The following is a 19624-nucleotide window of genomic DNA, read 5'->3' on the forward strand; positions in this document are numbered from 1 at the left end:
TGGCTTTGAACTGTGATCCTCAGATCTCAGCCTCCTGAGTAGCTAGGATTATAGGCATGAGCCACCCACACCAGGCTTGATCTGTTATTTTATATACTATTTACACTTGCTTCTGATTTGAGTAAAATTTAAAATTATTGAGTTATACTAATTTGTTGAACAATGTCAAGTATGTGGTTTGAGAAAGTTTGATGAATTTTTATTAATATTATTTCTTTAAATTAATTTGGTATTAAGAACTTAAATTGATAGTTGTAAGGTCTTTTAAATGTATCTAATTTTCAATGTCATTAAACCAGAAAATAGTAATCACTTATTTAAATCTTTACTTTTTAGAAATTCCAAATTATTCCATTAATACTTTGTACCAAATATTTATTATTGGCATTATATTATTGAAATGGATACAAAAAAATAGAAATGTTGTAATATGTTAATATTATAATATTGTGTTTAGTCTTTTATTTTGGGAATGTGATATCAGTCAATACACAGAACTCATGATTAGTGTGAAGGTCTAAGTTCAGAGATGCTAAGTAAGGAAAACAATGTAACAGCAACTTTGTTCAATAAATCCAAGGTAAAAATTATGTGTCTTAGAAAATGGAAAATATAAGTATTCATCAACAACCATCTTCCCTCCCTCTATTCCTCCCTTCCTCCCTCTATCCTTCCCTACCTTCTTAACTTCTTCCCTCTTAGCCTCCCTACCTCCTTCACTTCCTTTCTCCTTTTGTCCCTTTCTCTTTCTTTATTCTTCCTTTGTGTCAATTCCCTCCAGACCAAAAAACAAAACAAAAACAAACAAACAAAAATAGAATTTAGGACTAGATGAATTGTAGAAAGAAAGTTTCCAGGAAGTAGAATTTTGATGATTGGACACTCTTAGGTACAGTTGTACTTTTGTTTTTTGTTTTGTTTTTTTAATTTTTATGTATTTTTTATTGTGAAAATACTGTACAGAGGGGTAACAAATACATGGGCAAGATAATGAGTACATTTCTTATCAAGCATTGCAGCCTCCTCCTTTGTTTCCCCTTCCCATCCCTTCCCCTCCTCCCCTTGCCCCCCACCCAATCTTCAACACCCCCCCACAAAAGTTGTGAAGTTCGTTTTCGACATAATGACTTGGTTTACTGCAGCATTATTTACTATAGCTAAGATATGGAACCAGTTGTACTTTTGTAGTTGAGTAACCTAACAAATCTTATCTAAGGAGAAGACTAGGTGTGGCAAATTCTATACTTGATAAAGAAGCCACAGCTACTGCTTAAATTATCAAGAGATGGAGATAAGCCCTCAGAGAAGCACAGGTGGTACTCAATAGTTTCACAACGAGTGTGTTTGTGTCTGTGCTTAAGAAAGTTTATCAAATGTTCTTGTTTTGTGACAGTAAGATTGTGTAATGTTGAAGTTCACTTAGACTGTTTATATCCAATGAGAAAATAAACTGGCTCAGCTCCAAGAATCAGATCAGTTTCTACCAATACCAATGACTAGCTGATAGAATCAAGCAAACTCCCAGATGTCAGGGGCTGTTTTTCTTTTATCTCATCAAAATTACCAAATAAAATATCTTAAGAATCATGCTTACAATATAACTTCATTTGAATGAAACATTAGGGCCAGTAAAATATGAAAAAAATCATTTATTACTACTAATATTGATAAACAAATATAAATTAAAATTATACTTATGTATAATTAAATTTTTCTATATAAATTTATAAATAAATGAACCATATAATTTCAAAAGGCAGCAGTAGCCAACTGTAATTTTCTAATACTAAAGTACAAATTTCAGTATTAGAATCTATCTGCCAATAGTTTATATATATTATCAATTTTTCCATTGCACAATATAAAGAATGTGACCTGTTCATTATATTTTGCATGACCTGACCCAGGATTGAGTCAGTATTGACTGAGGTTTTAAAGATCAAGAACCAAAAAACTCAGTGCAAAAGTCCTTAAAAATACAGAAGTGTCTTCTGTAACTACTGGTCTGCAGCTGTTCTTTTTTTTTTTTTTTCTTTTTTCTTTTTGTCAATCATGGGGCTTGAACAGTGATCTTGGGCACTGTCCCTGCGCTCTTCAGCTCAAGGTTAGTGCTCTACCGCTAGAGCTACAGCGCCACTTCCGGTTTTCTGGTGGTTTATTGGAGATAAGAATCTCATGGACTTTCCTGCCCAGGCTGGCTTTGAACCATGATCCTCAGATCTCAGCCTACTGAGTAGCGAGGATTACAGGTGTGAACCATTGGTGTCTGGCTTTAATTTAATTCTTTTTAATTTCAAGTACTGAGGCTTGAACTCAAGGCCTCAAAATCACTTGACTTGCTTCCTCATGACTAGTGTTCTTACAGTGAGCCACACATCCAGTCCAGTATTTTGCTGATTAATTGGTGATGGGGAGTCTCTTGGATTTGTCTACCAGGGCTGGTTTTGAATGAAGATCCTCAGATCTCACCATCTTCAGTAGCTAGGATTACAAGCTTGAGCTACCACTGTCCAGCCCATTCTTTTATATGAGCAAATAATATTCTCTTGAGTATCTGTATCACCCTTTAACCAATAATCTGTACAAGAACAATTTTACATGCTTTTACATGTATAAATATATTGCTACAGTATTTGTATAATTTTTGTGGAAAATTTTTCAGTTTACTTCATTATTATTATAGAAAAGTAAAATAAGTGAGTCATCTAATATGTGAATGTTTAACATTTTGAAAAGCATTCACTTTACCTTAAAAATGATCAAACAATTTTACATACTTATTACCAATTTATGAAAAATACCAATTTCTATATATCCTCATGAACATTTAATAATGGCTTGTCTTCTTCATATTATAGTCAATAGATGGCATGAAGTGGTATCCCATTTATGTGTGTATATTGTGTTACTTTAATGACTGATAATGTGTTCAGCATTCAGTAAAGTATCCTTTTAAAACTATTTTATTTCAATATGGGATAATTTAAGATTGTCTCTGCCTTCTATATCACTGATTTCTTTTCTAAAATTGGGTGGCTTCTTTAGTCACTTGATAGCCTTTCAAGGTTGATAATGTTTTATTTTATTGGCATATATTAATTGTATAAAGTATTGAGCTTCATTAGTACGTTTTTATATATCAATATGTTGTATGTCAGCCATACAACCCCTCTATTATCCTCTCTTCTCCCCTTTCCCTTCCCTCTTATCCCTTTCTATATCTGTAAGAGCCTCCTTTTAACTTTCACATCTCATTTTTTGAGTTCCAAATAAGCACATATATATATATATATATATGTGTGATATTTGTCATTTTGACTAGTCTTTACTTTTCCATAGATGACATTATTTATGATTTAATAATAAATATATATTTATGCATTTCTTTTATTCATTCATCTATTGATAAGTACCTAAGTTGATTCTATAACTTAGATATTATAAATAGTAGTGCAGCAAACCTGTGTATGCAGTTAATTGGTAGTAAAAGGAATTTGAATCTTTTTAGTGAATACTGGGATTCATTTGGTAGTTCTAAATTCTTATTTTACAAAGAATCTTCATACTGATTTCTATGGTGGTTATCTTAAGTTACATTCTCACCAGCAGTGTATAACAGCTTTTTGCCCATATCTTCTTGCCAGTATTTGTTTTCTTTTCTTGATGAGATCCATTCTGATTCAGGTGACATGGAATCTTAGCAAAATTTTAATTTTAATTTCCCTGATGAATAAAGATGATGAATACTTTTTCATGAATTTTTGAATATTTCTAGTTCACTTGAAAAATGTATATTCAAGTCATTTGTGCATTTATTTTAGTGGTCCCAGAGCTTGAAGTCAAAGCCAATCACTATTTGGCTTGTTTTAGAACTTGAACCACACCTCCAGCATGGCTTTTTACTACTTATCTTAGAGATGGAGTTACTTGGACTTTTATGTGTAGGCCAGCTCTGAATTGTGAACCAGATCTCAGCCTTTTTAGCAGCTAGGATTACAGGTGTGAGACATTGTGTCAAGCTTTATTTGCCTATTTTTATTGGATAATTTGCTCCTTAGATATTTATTTAAAAATACTTGGAAGAGGATTTGAATGTTCTCAACACAAAGAAATTATAAATTTTTGATACAATAGATGTGCTAATTATCTAAATTTGATAATCACACATTATTTTCATGTACTGAAATGTTACACTCTACCCCATAAAATAGGGAATTACATGCCAACTAAATATTAAAATATTCTGAATGTAGATAGTAATAACAATTGTACAATTCCAAATATCCTAGACAACAGTGAATTGAATAATTAAATTGGATGAAATTATGTTATGTAAATTATTTCTCAATAAAGCTATTATAAAATGTGTTGCTATAATCAACTAAAATAGAATTTATATGCCAATTATGATATTTATGATAGTTATAAAAATAGGTGCTTATACATCCTTACTTTTTCAGAGCATTAAATAATTAAATTTTATACTTACTAGCTATGTCCCCAATCCACAATACTCTTTAAGATTAGCACTATCATTACTACTTTAATATACCTGGGGATCTGAAATAATGTGGTGTAGAACTAAGATGTAACTTCCAAGTTAAAATTTTAAAAATATGTTGAGAATCACTTCAATTATGTGTTTCCTGACAAATAGTGGCTATGTCAGATTACTTATTCCCTTTCCAAAACCTTAGATTTCCAATTCTCAAATGGAAATGTGAACATAAATCGCCTAGGTATTTTATTAAGTTGGTTTTGTATTTCAGTGAGTACTGGATGAGGCCTAAATTCTCCATTTCTGGTAAGTATCCTTTAGATGCCAGTGCTGCCAATTTACTCACTTCAGATAACAAAACTTTTAGAAGGAGTATAATTACAAACAATAGCCTTTATCAAGAGAGCCATCAGAGAAAATCAACAGCAAAGGGAAGAGAGTGACTGGCAGCACCCTTGGATATAAATGACAAGACACAGCATGGGGATGAGAGATTAGAGAAGAGCTTTCAGGTGTTGTTTTTACTTCTCTCCAACATTGTTCTGGATGATCATTGCTATTCTATTCTCACTGAAAGTGATGTTTGGCAACAGCAGTCCATGCCTACTGGTGTTTGACATGTAATATAAATATAGTTCCAATGTTTTGATGGGTTGAATAAAAGTAGATGCCACTGGTTTCTATGTGGAGAAATAAAATCTAGAAACAAAAAAAAAATAAAACCTTTGTTCCACTTTACAATGACAAATTCACACAGACAGTGAATCTCTGATTTTTCTTGAATTTTTTAGAAAGCTGTGCTTTCAGGGAAACAAAGTGCTTTTGTTTCAACAAAAACCAAGGTAGAGCAAGTGCTTGAGACAAAAGGAGATAATTATAATAATGCTCAGATGTGGTAGACGTTAAGTATGGAGATAGGATTATTAGTGAATTGGTAGAGGCCAAGTACACACTGAGTACCAGAACATAAAGCTTCAAGGTGCAATAGTTTCAGACACACAGAGTTTTCCTGCAAGTCTGTAATAACAAAGAAGTGAAATTGTAGAACATGTTCCCCATAGTTCAGACCTGAGGTAAGATCGTGGCTTTTACTCAGACTTTATACATACTCTTTCATGATTGGATTGTAATGCAAACCTTTCCATGGTTGGATTGAATTGCAAACCTTCGAGGACATTTGAAACTAGCTTAGACTGAAGGCTAAATGCCTTTAAGGGAATGTATGCTTTCTCTAGTGTCTATAATAGATGATGATAAAATGTGTGTTTCACACACTCAATGTTAATTATGTGAAGTTATTAGCATGCAAACTAGCATGATCATGTGAAGAATTACACAATGTGTAATTATATAAAAAGTCTCACAATACAATTTTACTTGTCAGTTATACCTCGAGAGGTATACTTACGTTATCATTCTGAGAATTAACAATTTGGAATTAGAATTATTGCTGTGATATTATTACATCTTATATCAAAGTTATTTATAAGTTTATGTCACGAAATATATAAAAGTGTTATTTTGTTCTGTATTACTTGAAAAATTCTTGTGATCTGTGTTTACTAAAATTTTTAGTAGGATAATGTGCTATAGAGATCCGATATAAGTGTTTCATGTCAAAGAATCACAGGTGAAAAAGTAGCCAGCGGATTTGTGTTAAAGGTCTGGGACATCTGTGGTTCAAACCAACCTTAAGTTTGAGAATGAGGGTATAGCTCAAGTGGTAGAGTACTTGCCTAGTATGTCCAAAGCCCTGGGTTCTATTCATAACAACCCACCCCCAAAGTTTAGCACTTCCTGTTGTAATGCAATCTTAATTTGTGAAGTTCACATAAATGCGATGAACGTGTCCTATTTTTCCTATCTTTGTTGCTTCATCCCAGAAAATAGAAGTAAAGAATTTGATGGCACTATGGATACTCCCCCCTTTTATATCAGGTAATTTATCTAAAACTGAAGAATCTTGGACTTTTTTATTTTGTGCTGGTCCTGGGGCTTGAACTCAGTGCTTTGGATACTGTCTCTGAGAAATTTGAGCCCAGCTTCACTTGTACCTTTTTTGTTTTTCATTTTGGTAAGTAATTGGTGATAAGAATTTCATAGACTTTCTTTTCTGGGCTAGCTTCAAACTATGATCCTCTGATCTCAGCCTCCTGAGTAGCTAGGATTACAAGTGTGAGCCCCTGCAATTTCAATAGAATCAATTATCTCTTGTTTAAAATCATCTGTCTACTTGTTTTAGGACAGTTTTCCTAATATTTACTCAGTATCCACATACTTTCACTTTTTGTTCCAACGTCAATATAGTAACGATTTCTATTATTAGTAATCTTTTTATAACTTCCATCTTATACACACACACACACACACACATATGTATATATAACTTATTTTGTCTATGTAAGCCAATACTGGAACTTGAACTCAGGTGCTATCTCTTAGCCATTGCATTCAAGGCTAGACTCTACCACTTGAGCCACAACTTTATTTCCAACTTCTTCCTGGTTAATTGGAGATTAGGTTCATGGGCTTTTCTGGGATGTCTTATAGGCATAAGCCACCATTGCACGGCTATATCTTGTGTCTTTTATAGATTAGTTCAGATTCCTTTAAGCCATAAATCTACATTCTTTTCAGTACTCTCTATAGGTAGATGTATTTCTCCATTCAATAAAGATTGCTACTGAAACTGTAAGAAAGCAATAGCATGTTTTTGAGCCTTCTTATTCATGTCTGTTGATGAACATTGGCAAAAGATTTGAATGTAAAATAATTAAACAGAATGAATTAATTTTCAAATATTAGACTTTTCTTTTTTTAATTTAATTTAATTTTTTTGTGAACATACTGTACAGAGGGGTTACAATTACATGGGCAGGATAATGCATACATTTCTTACCAAACATTGCAGCCTCCTCCTTTGTTTACCCTTCACCTCCCTTCCCAGCCCCCCCCCCCCCCACCGACATTGTAAAGCTCGTTTTTGACATGAAAATTTGTACTTCTCATTGTTGCAACAGGTCCACCTGTATCCTTAAACGACTTGTTTTCCCCATCTCCTCCACAATTTATACTGACATCAAATATAGTGAAAGCAGGGGTTATACTTGGGGGAGGGACATACAAAGCATCTAAGAGATAATCTTATGAATGTGTTAGAAACAAATGCATGAAATAAAAAAGCATTAAAATACATATCTAAGGGTTCATTTTCCTAACATCACATTATCTGACCTTTTCCGCTTGACTCATACATATACTAGATATTGCAAATAAGGGAAACCATAAGACCTATGTTTCTTTGGGCCTGGCTTACTTCACTTAATATAATTTTTTCCAAGTTTTTCCATTTCCTAACAAATGGGGCAATGTCATTCTTTCTGATGGAGGCATGGAATTCCATTGTGTATATATACCACATTTTCTTGATCCATTCGTCTACTGAGGGGCATCTGGGTTGGTTCCATATCTTAGCTATGGTAAATAATGCTGCAATAAACATAGTTGTGCTGGTAGCTTTAGTGTGGTCTTGTTTGTAAAAATTTGGGTAAATGCCCAAAAGTGGGATTGCTGGGTCATAGGGGAGCTCTATGTGAAGTCTTTGGAGGAACCTCCATACTGCTTTCCAAAGTGGTTGAACAAGTTTACACTCCCACCAACAATGCAGTAAGGTTCCCTTCTGTCCACATCCCCTCCAGCATCTGTTGTTGTTAGAGTTCTTGATTATAGCCATTCTAACTGGGGTGAGGTGGTATCTCAATGTTGTTTTGATTTGCATAGAGTATATTTTAGATATGAGACCCTTGTCTGTTGTATGGCTAGTGAAGATCTTCTCCCAATCCGTGGGCTTTCTATTGATCTTGCTAGCTATGTCCTTTGCCATGCAGAAGCTCTGCAACTTCATGCAATCCCATTTGTCCAACCTTTCTTTGATTTGTTGTGTTTCTGGGTCTCTATTCAGAAAATTTCGGCCGGAGCCAAGGAGACCTAGGGCTTCTCCTATTCCATCCTGTAATGTTTTCAGAGTGTCTGCTTTGACTCCGAGGCCTTTGATCCATTTGGAGTTGATTCTGGTGCAGGGCAATATATAAGGATCTAGCTTTAGTTTTCTACAAGTAGTTAACCAATTTTGCCAGCACCATTTACTGAAGAGGCTGTCTTTCTTCCATTCTATTGTAGACTTTTCTCTCAATAAAGCATGGTAGGGTACTTTTCAAAATGCTTCATGTTGTAATTAGGCTTGTAGCAACTATTTAAATTTTACAGATATATTTTATAGTATTAATGTTCTGATGTTTTTATATTATTTTTCTTTCCAAAATTATGTTTTTGTTTTCTAAGAAATGGTAAAGTATTCTTTGACCATTGCTCAAATTTCTATATCTTATCATCAAGTAAAATACTGTAATATCTGTTCTGTTTCATTTTCAAAATAGGATTTGTTCCTGGTGAAAGATGGATAATAAATTTTGATGTAGACCTTACAGATGGGCTTGTTTTTGCAACTTTGTTGGGATCTTATTGCCCATTTTTGGTAAGTATTATTTCAATGCATAAGAGTCTTGTATTATTTTAGAGAATTTGATGGTTAAAATTGAAGTACTTTTATTTAGAGCACATCTTTTAAGTGTGTTAAGTAAAAAACATGAATTTGGGTAGTGCTGACATTTTTTTTATTTTTGACTTTGGATTGCTATAATCTACTACAAATGTTAGGATTTCAATAATTCCTTGTTGAACTACAGATGACATTTTAAAAGCAGCAGTTTTTATTCTGTCAATAATAGGTTTGATTACTTTCTTTTTCAGATTGAACCTTATTTTGTACATATGTATACACAACCAGTACGTGCTGAACATTATCTACACAATTGCCTAATTATTGTGAACAGTCTTCGGGAAATTAACTTCGACTTGAACATACAGGTGGGTACCTTTTTGCAGCACACATTCATCTACACATTTTATGAGTTTCTTTTGTTCCCTTATTCATTATTATTTTGTTCATATCTTAGTTCAAAGATTCTAAATCTGAATTGAAAGAGGGATGTTGCTGAAGTATGGAAATGGAAATATGTCTCCTGAGAAATCTACTCCATATTTAAAAAGTCATGTTTAATTATTCCAAGTTGTATATAATTATACAACTGATAGTATAATTTTAGTAGATATACACACTTGTCTATACATATTAAAGAAATACTTCTAGTCCAGATATCAGAAACCATAAGAATCACGCTTGAGAACATTATTAATATACCTACAATCAAAACTGAAATAATAGGAAAAGTATTATTAGAATGTAGATGTTGAATTATCTCCTGATTGAATGTCACAACATGAAAAATTTTGGTTTTGCCTTTGTTTTTAGCTACTCCTGGGGCTTAAACTCAGGACCTGAGCACTGTCACTGGGTTCTTTTGCTCAAGGATAGTACTCTACCACTTGAGCCACAGTTCTACTTCTGGATTTTTGGTGGTTAGAAATTAAATAGTCTCACAGGCTTTCCTTCCCAGCCTGGCTTTGAACCTTGATCCTCAGATCTCAGCCTCCAGTGTAGCTAAGATTATGAGTTCCCAATGCCTGGCACTTTTGCTTTGTTTTTGCAATAAATATGTTTTTGTAGAGATTATAGTACCTATATACATTTTTTATTATATGTTAACCTGTAAATAGTAATTTCATTTAGCCTTTCACACCAAGTTTTCAATAATAATAATCAAAATATATGCTGTTTTATTAAGTTTTTTTCTTGTTACATAAGGATAGATACTCAGGACACTGAGATCTGAGGATCACAGTTCAAAGTCAGCCCTGGGCAGGAAAGTCTGTGAGATTATTATCTCCAATAAATCAACAGAAAACCAGAAATGGTACTGTGGCTCAAGTAGTTAGAGCGTTTGCCTTGAGCTGAAGAGCTCAGGCCCAGAGTTCAAGCCCCACAACTGACCCCTCCCCCCCAAAAATGATAGCTGTTTGACTCACTTGATTAAATATTAATGGAAATGTAGGCCAAAGTAAAGGTAGAATTGAGGGTGTATTGGATCTAATCATCCTTTCTTAAAGTTATCGCCTTCCTGTAGTACCATGCTGGGAATCAAGCCTTTAACACATGGGCATCTGAGGGGCATTCAGCATCCAAACTACTGAAGTTTATTTCTCTTTTGTTAATCCAATAGATAAGCACTATTTTCATAAAGGGAAAAGGGCCAATTGATGTTCCTTAGATCAGATCTATATCTTGTGTTTTGATTTTACTTTTGTTCTTATCACAAATAATTATCGAAGCATGAGAGACTACTGGTGAGAAACTTTGGGATTCAGTATAAGGTTATGTGTTCCTCAAATCATACGCTTAAGCAGAACTACCCTGCAAAGACATAGTTGTTTCCTCAAAATTTTATTTTATTTTACTTCACACCTTCACTGAAAAGACATGCTCCTAGTTGACAAAGCCTTTCCTTCTTCCAAAGGACAAGTGTGCATGAGGAAATGTAAACTAACAGATGGCCAAAGGGGCTATCGTCATTCTCTGGAAACTGCTGCCAAATTTCACAATCGATTGTATAAAACATTAGATCTTGGCTAACTCTATTTGCATTTCCAGGCTTGGTCCAGGTCATTTTCAGTTGCTGACTTGAGTATATGCCACTAAGTCATAGGAAATTTTCATATCCATTTTGCAGAAATGCAGAGAGTTACCTTTACAATGGCAATGACAGAGTTCCTTACTTACTTGTGATGTTTTTTTTGTTTTGTTTTTTTTGTTTTGTCTTTGAGTACCTGCCTCACACCATTTCCAATACTTCTTTGCTATAAACATGCTATAATCTTTCTACTTCCTCTACCTTTTTCTAAGAGCTCAGAGGCACTCCATAAATGGCTGGAAGCCTACCTTCTTTTGCTCTTGATTCTGCTTTTGGCTTCACTTTCCATTTTGGTATGTTTATTCTCTGTGCTATTATTCTTCTGTACCTTTGGATTTTATTTCCAATCAATTTTAAACACCATCACTCATTTATCTCATGTATTGCTGTAGTTACATTTTCCACTAGTTTTGGCTGTTCTAACAAAGTATTTCCCTAACTACCATATACCCTGCCTGAATGAAATCCCTTATTCTGGCCTCCAGAACCTCCACAGTATGACCCCAGAACTTATCTGTACTTTATGAAATTGCTTATCCCTTACCTTAGACATGGTCCAATTTCTACTTCTTTCCTAACAAAGATGGTGTTTCTCTATATCCTTGCTTTGGGATGCTAACCTTTCTGATACAATACAACCTCTCCCTCATACTAGACATTTATTGAAAGGCCAAACATTCTTTGAGATCTACTTCCGACATTGTGACATTGTCTCCCATGAGCTATTGACTAAAAATCTCATCATCTGCTACTTCAGTGGTTTGTGTACTTGTCATTTTTCTTTTCATGAATTAGATACTCAAACATGACACTTTAGTTACTTTAGTCATATTATTGCAAGTGCTGGCTCACTTTTATGGAGTCTTTTGAGTTTTATGAGGCCAATGTTCTAATTACAATATGTCTAATTCATCTTTTAACCCTTAGGTCAACAACTCTCCTTCAAAATAATTGTTTGTTTTCTATATATTTTTCAATATCCTCATCTTTTGACATAACAAATATCTTAAAGTAATCTAATAATTGCATACTATGTTTTCCTCTTTTGTGCATTTTTTCTATATACTTTCTAACATATTTCTTTCCTTTGAAACTAGGCCACCGATATTTGTGATCCAAATCCCATTTTGATGCTAATGCTTTGTGTTTACATGTATGAAAGGCTCCCTGCATTTCTCCCCAAGAGGGTGGTACCCTTTCTTTGTACTCTATATGACACTGCAGTAGGCCAGGTAAGAGGTCTTCGGGCCAAAAGACATAAGGAATTAAAGACTTACAAGAGATTTTTAAATGTTTCATTCTTAGCTCAAAAGTAACAAGAAGTAAAACGAAGGGTCTAAGTGTTTTGGTTTTATTAAAAACTGAATGCTCCTTGTCAAACTTAATTGTAAAAGGAAAGTAAAGGTCAGAAAAATGGAAAAGATTTCATAATAATCACCAAGAATCAATGCTTATAAGAAAAGGATGACTCCTTCTTTCCTTTTTCCATTTTATGAAAATTAAGATTCTTCTGGCTTAAACAAAATTTATACTTTCCTAAGACTATTTTAAATATTCATCTGAAAGTTTCATCAGCAAGGGAGCTAACTACTTACTTCTGATGTAAAACTTACCCATATTTGATCTTCAGTAATCCACTATGATGGTCTTCAATGACTGATGTTTGGATTTAGTTAAAAATCAGGAATATTCAGATTTTTTTCCCCTCAAAGTATAGATGGCTTAATTTAGGGAAGGGTAAGTCTCCTATTCTAATTTATTTTCTTAGAAAAAATTGAGATCTGATTTTCTCTGTTAATTTTATTTATTTTTACTTTTATCAGAAAAATCCTCCAGAGAATTTGCTTGGCAATATTTATGGTGACAATTTCCTAACTGCTATGATATTCAAGGACTTTTGATGCTAAATGCACTTGAGCTGTAATTATAATGGAACAGACTTTTGGCTTCAAAATAAAATTTTAGAAGAATTATAAATATTCTATTTAAGCTATACGGAGACAGGAGTATCAATTACATTAAATAGTAATTCATTATAGTTAACTCTTAAACATTCAATGCTTACCTAAACTGTCACATTTAGCCTGTAGCTAAGTCTTTAACTCTACAGTCCTTTCTACACTGGGCAGACAGACTAATCTTTTTCTGAATTGGATTATGGAAGTTCTCTGTTAAAAATCCATCTATTGCAACTGTAAGTTCCAAGTTAAAAATCCCCCATTGCAAGAAAAATGAAATGTAATTCATTAATTTTAGTCTTCAAGTCTGTGATAATCAGGTTATTTTCATCTTTCACTTCCTTTGTTGAAAACTCCTTCTTCCTCCAGACTTCAGATAAACTAGATAGACAAGCTATATAGAAGACAGCTATATAAGAAAAGATAGAGTTGCTGATTAGATTGTATAACTATTTGATAACAATTTTAAAAATATGCAATTATATAGTTTTTAAATTCAACAACTTATTTGTATCCTTTCTACTTCTGCATAGATACTATTGAAAAATCCAAGCACGAAAACTTTAATATATACTGCTACATTTGTTGGGAGAGATGCTACTGACTTCTCTCTCACCCAGGAAGGGAACACTATTACAATTCTTCCGAAGTGAGTTTTTATTTAAGATTTTACTTCACTGAGTATATTCACTCTAGACATTTAATATTTTTATAATTGTAAAAGAGCGACATATTTTTAAATGGATAAAATATAATGAAAGACAATCACAAAGATAAAGTTATATTTCTGAAATTCTTACTAATTTTGTTTTTAAAAATCCAAATAGCATAAACAGCAGTTTTATGTATACGTTTAATTAATTAACATGTGTGTAGGCCACAGAGATAACATTATATTCTACAATTCTTTTTCCTGCAGCAATCAGAACTATTACACACTAAATTATACATTTTTAATATCATATCATTTTGTATAGTTGTTCTGCCTATAAATGTCATTATAGAAATTTTAGAAACTCTGAGAGAGTAAAGAACAATTGAGCAAAAGTTTAAAAATATCTCTTCAAAGAAGCTCCAATTTTCCTTTATCACCTCATGGTCATTGTGCATGGATGTGTACATAGTATTTAAAAAGAAATATATTGATCTAAGATATACAATGTATATGAATGCTTGTACCTCCCAATAGTGGTAATAGTATAGCAATTTCATTTTTAGCTAATTATATTCTTATGGTACTTGTTTAATGTTTCTACAACTATCCCAATCCCCCAAAAAATCACAAAAGAAAAACACAGGAATGATTTGAGAAATTCAGTATGATTTCAATATGAGTCTTCATAGATCAAAAATAAGATTTGCTATGTTGATTTGTTCCAATGATGGAAAATACTCCTATTTAATAATACAAAAAATGATTTGAAAACAGCTGTGTCAGTTTAACAAGAGTTGACCAATTTGATAACCACTACAGAACTTTACCTGGATTTTATTTACTAAATTTGGTAAATTATAACTACCTGACCTATTTTGGTTCTACTTGAACATTAATTTTAGCTACTTTGTGAATTATAGCCTTTAGTATGTCAAACTCAAATTAGGAATAGAAGCCATTTTAAATTTCATTTAAAACATTTGGGTATCCAGTTTCAACAGTGTTCTTTATTTCTGTCATTAGCCTGTGTTAATTTTCTTCAGTTACTACTCCATGCTAATGTGGTACATGTGGTATATAATTTGCAAAAGCAGATTATTCATTATGGGGCTACATCTAAGCTAAATTAAATCCAAATGAAAACAATATCCATTCACTCATTTATTATAAATAAAATACCAGAAGAAAACTCATGAAAAATAAACAAACTTGCCCACTATATGAAGTTATAAGTTTTATTTTCGTTTTGGGGGAAGGAGGGAACTGGGATTTTAACTCAGAGCCTTCATGGCTGCTAGAACACAGTCATTTTCATTTCATAAGTGCTGAATAGAACCTTCTCCAAATCCTTTGATTTGTTTTTTGCAAGTGTGTTCTATAAAGCTGAAAATTAAGAGAAATGGATATTGTTTCCTTATTTCTTCTTTTAATTGAAGACTTCTCTCAACAAACATTCCTACTTAGCTACTTTTATTTGAATTTGACCTTCAATTTATTTTTAACTGCTGTTTAGGTATTTGTTAAGTTCTAAATTTTCTAATACATTTTCATACACAGTTTCTATGTAACCAAAACCAATAATAATAATAAAAAGAGTTTTTCCAATGATACTCATAAAACAATATGTTGGGAATGAACTTTACAACTTCTTGGGAGAGGAGTGGGGGAGGTGGGCAAGGAAGGGATAGTAGGAGAAAAAACAAAGAGGGGTAACAATGTTCCACAAGAAATGTACTCTTTACCTTACCCATGTAACTGTAATCCTTCTGTATAGATTCTTTACAATAAAATAAAATTTAATAAAAGGTTTTTCTAAACAGTAGCAAAACATGCTATGAATATATATAATTCAAATACAAATACATATATATGTATCTATTAATTTTAAAACCTAAAAATGGAATAAGAGACCCTATGCTCACTTTTGGTCCAAAAAATATTGTCAATTTTAAAGCATATATATGATACATAAGATCTATCTATCTATCTATCTATCTATCTATCTATCTATCTATCTATCTATCTATTTATCTATCTATCTATCTATGCATAAGACATATGTATCGTATATCATGTATGTGTGTGTATATTATATATATATATATATATATATATGATTTCCTGTGGTTCACTGTTAGAAAATTTAAGTGTGTGTATATTTGAAAGTTAAATTTAGATTTTACAGACTTTAAATTTTTGTACAAGTGAGTGCATTTCAGAGTGTAGATACCAGATACATAGTGTACATTGAATAAATGCTTATCAGTTGACCTTTTCTAATAAATTGTTTCCTCTTTTATCTTCATTAAATAGAAATGAATTTATCCTAATTATGAAGTTTACTAGTCGCTTCATCCATCAAGCTGAAGCTTCACTGCTATTAATTTCAAAACCTAGGGATGGACTAGGAGGTACTACACTGGCTTTTGGTCTAAAGGGAGAAGTCACAAATTTTAAAGCAATCGTAAGTAATTTTTACTTATTTATATGTGATTGTTTCTATTCTTAGACTTTTGAGTCTCATAAGCATGGCTATTATTTCCTCTCTTTTTTTTGCCTTTAGAAGGCTCCAAATCTTTGAAATTTCTTCCCATGGGAACTTGTGATTTAAGTTAAAGGGACTATGTTTATGTTTTGTTTAGAATGAAGGTTAATAGAGCAAATTCATTTTAAAGTTCATGGTAATACTGCCATTTATTGAAAGGTGATGGTGTTCACATCTAAAATATGAGGAAGAAGGACATTTAGATTCCTATAAATATGGTTGTGATGTTAAGATTCACTCGTCTCCAAATGCAATTTTCTGCCATGGATATATAGTTAACAATGTAAAAATTTTTGTAATTTTTATATCTAAATTTCTACATGGATTATAAAACATTTGCAGTATGGAAGGCAATAGTGAGTAGAAAGACAGGCTCAAGGAGACTAGTAGTATAAGAGCAGTGAGAAGCTCATATGGAGATGCCCACATGGAGAGACTGGTTTATTAGACAGTGATACCTAAAACAGGAACTTAGCATTTGCCACTGAGATGTATGTTGTCCATTTTCTGTTTTCCTCGTGAATAATGAAAATGTGTCACTTTTCTTTTTATTTATTTATTTTTTAAAAAATTTTATTGTGAAAATACCGTACAGAGGGGTTACAATTACATGAGCCAAGGTAAAGAGTACATTTCTTATCAAGCATCGTTGCCTCCTCCTTTGTTTCCCCTTCCCATCCCTTCCCATCTTCCCCCCACAGTCCCAGTCCCCCTTCCCTCCCTGCACCAAAGTTGTAAAGTTCCTTTTTTGACCTAAAGTCTTGTACATCTCGTTGCAATGGGTCCACCTGTATCCTTATTTAAACAATTTGTTTTTTCCCTCCCCCCTCCCCAAATTATACCAACATTAAATACAGTGAAAACAGGTGTTATATCATGGGGGAGGGACATACAAAGCAACAAAGAAATCATATTATAAATATGTTAGAAAAAATAGCAAGAAAGAAAAACCATTTGAGTCCTCAACTCACTAAATTCTCTACAGCAACATATAGCTACCATACACAGTTTTAAGGATATTTTTGGTCTTAGATCACTGAATAGTAGATTAGATAATAATGGAGAAATAAAATAAAGCAAGACATTATCTTCTTATATATACAAAATTTCTAGGAACACTTTCCCCATAGAATTCCTCTGGATAAACTGGTTGCCAGTGGTTCAGATCTATAATCCTTGCTACTGAAAAAGCTTAGATCCAGTGAATTGTTCTTCATAGCCAACCCAGGTAGAAAAGTCTGCAAGACTCTATCTTGAATTAACCAACTAACTGTAATACTGGAAGCCTGGCTCAAATAATAGAGCATCAGCTGAGAACCAGATTCCAAATCTAGTATTTGCATTTTACACACACACACACACACACACACACACACACACACACACACACACACATGAGTCCTGGATAATTTTTAAGTCTCATCTTTTTCTATGTATTTATTATGATACTTATGTCAGGGATAGCCTCCACAATATAATTATCATGACACAGTCAAGCACAAGTTTTATATACAGAAACACACATACTCAAAGATATACACACACACACCTACTATGCCTTGAGTTAGATGTATCACGTATACATATAGCTTATTATTTCCAAAATATTATGTCTTCCATGAAAATTAAAAAAATTTAAGATGGTCAATTAAAAAATTTAAGATGATCAATTTGAGACACACTATTTTGAAAAATAGTTTTATAATATTAATCAATTTAATATGTTTAGCATAGTTCACAGAGGATGATGTTCATGCCTAGAGGGAGAAGTAGGACAATTAAGGCTAGCCAAGGCAAAGTTAATGTGAAATACAAGTTAAAAAGAAAAGAGAGGGGCTGGGAAGGTAGCTCAGTGGTAGAGCGCTTGCCTTGCATGCCTGAGGCCCTGGGTTCAATTCCTCAGTACCACATAAGCAAAAAGAAAAAAAGCCGGAAGTGGTGCTGTGGCTCAAGTGGTAGAGTGCTAGCCTTGAGCTGAAGAAGCTGAGGGACAGTGCCCAGGCCCAGAGTTCAGGCCCCACGACCGGACCCAAAAAGAAAAGAAAAGTGAAGATGAGGATGCAATAGCATGCTTGCCTAGCAAACATGAGGTCCTGAGTTCAGTCATAGTGCCTCAAAATAACTAAAACAAAAACCATTCACACATTATAATGGGTAAGTGATGAATATACATACATTTGTGTATATAGTTATAATATTTATATGGATTTTTCAGCAGGCATTTTAAATTCTTTTTCATTTAAGTTTTTAAATTTTATTGTAAAGGTGATATACAGAGGGGTTACAGTTACATAAGTCAGGAAATTAGTACATTTACTTTTGAACAGTGCCACCCCCCTCCCTCATTCTCTCCGTTTTTCTCCTCCCTACTTCTCTCCCTCAAAAATTGTATGTAGTTCATTTCCAACATGGTGTCTAGTTGGTTCACCGTTGTAATTATTTGCTGTTTAATTAATCATGTCCAAAGGTAATTATCTGTATTTTACTATCTTTATGGAATTTATTTTTAAAGACAATTTCTTGCTATATAGCTGGCTAAAATTCAAGGTCCTCCTGCTATATTGTCCCAAGTGCTATAATTACAAATGTGGGTAACCATATACTAATAAATAAAGTTTTTGTCCATTCCCTCACAGATTTTAGTATTATGGGACTTGGGGGGGGTGGAAGAATTACATAAATTGTGAGTGTAATATTTAACTGGACATCTTGTAAATATTTTTAAGCTTGCATTATAATTAAGGTTTATAAATAAGGATAATTAATAGTTAATATTGTAATTAGGGTATTTAAATAATTATTTAGCAAGATTTGTTTTCGTTGTTTTATTTTAGGAACTTCAATGCTGTAAAACTCCCTGTTATGAATGGAAAGAGATCATCCTGAATGTGAAAAATCACTTCCCCATTGGTGGAGACTTTAGGTAATTTCTATTGTAATATAAATTTACTGTAATTGTCTCTACTCTCAAGAGAAATCCATAATTTTATCACTTCAGCATGAATCATTTCAGAAAAGTTACATCTGTTTATATTCCTGAAAAATTATTAGCATCATCAGATAAATTAAGAGAAATAATGAAAGTAAATAAATGCTTCTAGAATTTCCTCTTGATCATATCAATTAAAAATATCTATAAGCTTCCTTCTGAGATGTACTTTTTATAATCTTTAAAGTTTATAATTAATATGGGGAAATGAACCCTAAGATATGTATTCAAATGTTTTTTTCTTTCATGCGATTGTTTCTAATGCATTTATAAGATTATTTCTTTGTTGCTTTGTATGTCCCTCCCCCACAGTATAACCCCTGCTTTCACTG

General features: G+C 32.9%; 1 protein-coding gene across 1 annotated transcript in view; it reads left to right on the plus strand.

Moving 5' to 3' along the window:
• The window catches only part of LOC105993453, a 147459-nt gene that overhangs the window by 66914 nt on the left and 60921 nt on the right, over positions 1–19624 (plus strand). The window contains 4 exon segments of the mRNA XM_013026725.1: positions 8935–9032; positions 9308–9424; positions 12243–12377; positions 19138–19226. Of these exon segments, the coding sequence (XP_012882179.1) occupies positions 8935–9032; positions 9308–9424; positions 12243–12377; positions 19138–19226 (439 nt within the window).

The sequence above is a fragment of the Dipodomys ordii genome, unplaced genomic scaffold, assembly GCF_000151885.1.
Source record: "Dipodomys ordii isolate 6190 unplaced genomic scaffold, Dord_2.0 Scaffold96, whole genome shotgun sequence".
In the NCBI taxonomy this organism is placed as follows: domain Eukaryota; kingdom Metazoa; phylum Chordata; class Mammalia; order Rodentia; family Heteromyidae; genus Dipodomys; species Dipodomys ordii.